Source organism: Lutjanus erythropterus, chromosome 2 (assembly GCF_056507025.1).
Source record: "Lutjanus erythropterus isolate fLutEry1 chromosome 2, fLutEry1.hap2, whole genome shotgun sequence".
In the NCBI taxonomy this organism is placed as follows: domain Eukaryota; kingdom Metazoa; phylum Chordata; class Actinopteri; order Lutjaniformes; family Lutjanidae; genus Lutjanus; species Lutjanus erythropterus.
The window spans coordinates 4127516-4132930 of record NC_139318.1 but is presented as its reverse complement, the minus strand read 5'-3'; the positions used below and the strand labels follow the sequence as shown (position 1 = coordinate 4132930).

At 38.9% G+C, this 5415-nt stretch overlaps 1 protein-coding gene across 1 annotated transcript; it reads left to right on the top strand.

Moving 5' to 3' along the window:
• The first annotated feature begins 363 nt into the window (after positions 1–363).
• Positions 364–3877, top strand: LOC146331051 (transcription factor 15-like). Its single transcript, XM_084726475.1, has 2 exons — positions 364–1015; positions 2682–3877. Exons 1-2 carry the CDS (start codon positions 530–532, stop codon positions 2745–2747), a joined length of 552 nt encoding a protein of 183 aa, XP_084582601.1. The 5' UTR covers positions 364–529; the 3' UTR covers positions 2748–3877.
• Positions 3878–5415: the final 1538 nt, after the last annotated feature.

Here is a 5415-nt window from a genome sequence, read left to right as displayed (position 1 = left end):
CACCACTTTGCACAACATTTTATTGTCTCCAAACCATTTATTGAATATTGCTTGTATCATCTGCATTTGAAGGTCATCAAACTCATCATCTCATCATCCCAAATGTGCCATCAGGACCCTGAAGTGCCAGTTTGAAGAAATGCATAAATGTCTGTCTGCCAGTGTTTGCTCATCTCTCTGCATCCATAAAAGCTAATGGCTCATTTTGGTGAGGGTAATGGAAGTGTCCACACCTCGCCATACTCAACTGCTGCCTGCCACTTTTGGGACCAAAACATTTGGGAGGATGGGAGCCCCTGCATGTGCTCCACCCCTCCCCTTACAGCTGAGGGGCTACTGTAGCTGCTATAAGAGCCCTCCCTGTCATGAACACCATCACTCTGACTGGATGATCCTATGGTGAGGGAGTGTGCACAAACTGGAGATTTCTGCTGGCTGAACCTTGGAGTTACAGCGACTTTTACGCACGGCTCTTCTTCTCTGCATGCAGCTGTTTTCTACTTGAAAACGGGATTGGCTCTGCCTGCTGATGATGGCTTTCACTATGCTGAGGCCGGTGTCCACGCATCCTTTCTCTTACCCCGCTGACCTGACCTTGATGTCGGACGACGAGGAGGGGAACCGCAGCGAGAGCGACGGCAGCACCGACCAGGGCTACGGCTGCTGCGGGACTCCGAGGGACGGCTACGGGCGGGAGTCCACCGGCGGCGGCGTGGTACGGCAGCGGAACGCCGCGAACGCCAGGGAGAGATACCGGACCCAGAACGTGAACACGGCCTTCACGGCGCTGCGGACTCTCATCCCCACGGAGCCGGTGGACAGAAAACTCTCCAAAATCGAGACGCTGCGCCTGGCGTCCAGTTATATCTCACACCTGGCCAACGTGCTGGTGGTCGGGGACGGCAGGGAGGACGGCCAGCCGTGTCTCAGTGCGGTCTACAAGGAGGTGAAGGGGGGAGAAGGCAAACAGCCCCGGACTATCTGCACATTCTGCCTCAGCAACCAGCGCAAAGGGGTAAAATATTCACTAAATATACCCTTACAGAAAAACACACACACAGGTGTCACATACATTACCTGAAACTCCATTTAAAAATTGACGATTTTAAAATGTCCTTCTCATTGGCATGCTTAACACATGTGGTTTGTTATTTTATCATCTTCTCATAATTACTTAAAGTGTACTGTTTAATTCGGCGTATATTTAGTATACCATACAAAGCTATTTAAAATGCAGTTTCAACTTTTCAAATTCATGTCATCACTGCTCCATCGTTTCTGCAAAATAGACGAGGGATCCAAATGTGCACAAAATATAGGGTGTGACTGTTAATTTAAATGAAACGCATACCACTACAGATGATAATTTGTATGCCGAATTTCCAATAAAACCCTATTATTTCTGAAATGATAGTTACTATTGCATTAGAATGCGTACATCTTCGTGGACGGACGAGGGAACACAAAAGTTGTACATTTATAAATGGGGTCAGCATGAAGGAAGAAGGGCGGGTCAGTGCGTCCACAACGGCAGTTAAATGATCATTTTGTCTGATTATTAATTTATTCGACACTGATTTTCAAGCAGTGCAATCCTAACAGTATGGTAGTAGTTATGGAGTCATAGGAGTGCCATAAAACAGAACAAATCTGGAAAAGAAAATATGGAAATATAAAGAGGCATAAATAAAAATATAAATAGTTGTGGTGATATTAATACAAATATAAAAAAATATAACGCAATGATTCTAAGCATTTTCATTTATTTTCATATTATTTGTTCAATTTCAATTTATTTCTGTATATATTTATATATGTTAAAAATGTATATACTTTACTGTATTTTTGTATATTTTAAAAACATTTTTAAATGTATTTTCTTTTATATAAAGCAATTCATTTATTTTTATCTGTTTATTTTTATCCTTATTCTTCCAGCAAAAAGCAAAAGGAAAAAAGAAAAATTCAGAGTAATAAAATAAATAAATGAGATTCTATAAAAAAATCAATCAATCAATAAAAAGATGCTTAAGAAATAGCAATTTATACACAAAAATACATCTTAAAATAAATGGAAATGCTCATAAATATTTTTTATATTTTGGTATTTGTATTTACATTTATTTATTTACCTTTTAAAAATAATTCTCTTTATATTCCACATTTGTTTATGGGTTTTTTTGTCTTTTGCAGATTTATTCTTGTTTTCATGGCACTCCTATGACTCCATAAGCAGTATGCAGTTAATGTTGTTATGTATTTCAATTAATTCATCTTAAGCTGTCGAATCAGAATGAAGGTGTTCAGCATTGTGACATTACTTTACAACAGACTTTTCCATCAGTTCATCACATAGTTTGACTGGAATGAGTCTGCTCCTCTTCAGAGGGTGGTCACATGACACTGTGGGGTTAGAAGGAGTTGCATGCACCCCAGTAAAATGGACATGCCCCATCTTGGCGTTCAAATGTCTGTGTTGGGATTTAGTTTATTTATAGGTGCCATATCAGATATCCTTTAAAGGAAACTGTGTTTTTATCCATTCTGGACAGCTATGCAATGCACTGAACCTATTTATACACTCTCTGGAATCTAAACATCTGAACCTATGAATTATGTTTTGGTGGAAAACAGATGGTGATGATGTTTGAATTGACAGTGATTTCCTCCTTTGTTCACAGGTGAAAGACAGACGAGACTGTGTGAAAATACACGGGAGCAGTGCGAGACAAATAAGTCGGCGATGAAACTGGGTGACTCTGGATCAGATCTCAGAGGAGAACTCCAGCGACCATTTCAAGAGTCTAGAAGCATCTCAGCACAACAGTCTGTTAAGACTGCTCTGACCTGTTGGGAGTTTGGCTCATCAGTCACGTTAACCAATATGAGATAAGAAGAGCACTGGCACCAAAACCATCTGTGTGTCACCAGCACATACACTAACTCTTCCCTTATGTCACAGGGCTATATTCCCCCTTAAAAGAGAGAAACTTAGAGTGCAAAGCTGCTATAAAGTCAGGGAGGTTCAGGCCATAGATTATACAACATTACCAACTCTGGATTATTAAAAGCTGTATAATCATAAAGCAGTATGGATGATGCTAATCACCAATTATAACTTAAATAGAGGTAGAACTTAAATAGAGCTTATAGGACCATAGAATATTTCAGAGTAATGTTTTCAAATAATTTAAAATGTGTAAATGCTCATTTGCATAAAATGAGAAATGTGAATATCAATCATTATTATACAGACCATAAATGAAAATTCTGCATGATAGCTCTTGCATGATCCCTATGTTTTTTGGTATATATTATATCAAGTACTTGTCACATATTATAACACAGTTTGCATAGAACAATACTGATCAACACTCATATTTATGCATCAAATTGATGTCTGAGGTCAGTGTAGGAAGACCATATGATCTATTAAAGGCACAATCCATAATCCAAATGTAAATAAAAAGATCTCTTCATTCAAATTCAAAGCAAAGGATTTGAAAGAGCTCTCACTTTTAGATGAAGGAGTTCTTCACTTTATGGACTTGCAACAGATGAGAATTAAATCTATGTTGTCAGTTTTATGATGATCTATAGATCAAACTCTTTAGTTACACATGTGAAAGTACAAATAATGCATCTTTAAATATTTCATTCTAAAGCATTAGCATGAGTGCTGGACAGATGGATCTATCAGACACAGAGATGCTGTTGGTGCCTGTTCCCTGACGTACTGTATTGGGCGAGGGAGGAACCGATGAGACAAACTCCCACAGAAGTCTGCGTCACTCTTTCAGATGACACTTTTTGGATGAAGCTCGGCTCACGCATAGACTCGCGGCTTACAGCAGAGCAGCTTCGTGAATGATACGTGAGTGACTCCATCCACCCTGTGAAGTTGTGTGCAACAGGACACGTCTGTGGGACACTATTGTGTTTGATTTTTCATTACATGTTGTAATCTACTTTGAAATTAAATTTATTTTTACATAGACACGGCTCTCTTTTATTTTGACTTTAAATCCTTATGCTGGCATTATTTTAAGTTTCTCATTAGAATCAATCCCTGACAGTTTTTTTTCATCACATTGGTGGAAATTGGCTTCCAAACCTTTGTTCAGCCTGTCAACATTGGCTTTTACAATATTCATTAATAATGTGCATAGAACAAAGGAACATGTTGTACATCTATTAGATGAGACAGGTGCATAAGAGAGGGGTGAGTAGACCAAAAAGTTGCAAAAGGACTCCTGCACACCGTCTAACTTGCGATATAACACCTATTTTCAATGCTTCAGTACTAGAACTGAACTGCTGCAAATAAATATTATATTAATAAGGCACAGAAATATTCCTGTTGATAATGCTGTGTAAACTATTTCAGTTGAACTAATTACAGCTTTTTCACTGTCACAGTAAAGTAAAGAGTTGGTTCACCCAGCTAGAAAAGCAACCACGCAAACAAAATTACATAATTTCTCTACTTTTTAAATGAACTCTAGTGGTATGCACTGTGCAGATAATTTTGCATGCACTTATCCAGTTTTTAAGATATCTGTCTCTTGAGGTATCTGCATCCACCCCAATCCGATACAGCAGCAACATCTCTTTTTTTAGACAGCGCCCCCATCACTCTGGACAGCCCAACAAACACATTTTTCAGTGGAATCACTTCCTAATAAAGAAACAGTCACTATAAAAAGTGTTGACAGCATGTTCTGTGAACTATCCAGGAAGCTCAGAGCCAGATATCTCAAGATTTGGACCAATAAAACCAAAACTATCTGCATGACCAAGTACCACAAGGATTAAGTAACAAAATATGTTTATGTAATTTTTGTGAACCGACCATTTAAAGGGATAGTTCAGATTTTACTGACATGGGCTTATATGAGGCATTTATCCATAGTCATAATATTACCTACTGTAGATGGTGGTCGACACGCCCACAGTTTTGGAGAAGCAGCAGGAGTAGCAGTGTAATAAGCTAAACAAAAAAGGCAAACCTAAAAAAAATCTATATCAGTTTAAATGTACTCTATATGAAGAATATTTTCACCACTTTACCTTGCCATCAGACAGCCTTTTCCAACAGGAAACGAGCTAAATCGCTCATTATAGCACTCTCTCCAAATCAACCAGGCTCCTTTCACAAAATCAGTCATTTTACCTTGCAGAACAGAAGAATTGCTGGTGTAGCGCTGCCACGGTCTGTTAGTTTGTTTGTGTTATTGTGTGACTTTGGTGAATCTGAACCAACTCTGTGAAACACCAAAGCAGCGGTATACCGGCAACTCCTGTGTTCTCTGAGGTAAAATGACTGATTTCACCAATGGAGTTTGGTTGAGCAAGAGAGAGCAAGATCTGACTCATTTAATGGCAGTTTCTGGTCAGAAAAGGCTTTGGATCAGT

Coding starts and splice junctions, on each gene's coding strand:
- LOC146331051 (XM_084726475.1), top strand. CDS start 530: ATGATGGCTTTCACTATGCTGAGGCCGGTGTCCACGCATCCTTTCTCT. Junction 1,016..2,681: donor TCAGCAACCAGCGCAAAGGG/GTAAAATATTCA, acceptor CTTTGTTCACAG/GTGAAAGACAGACGAGACTG.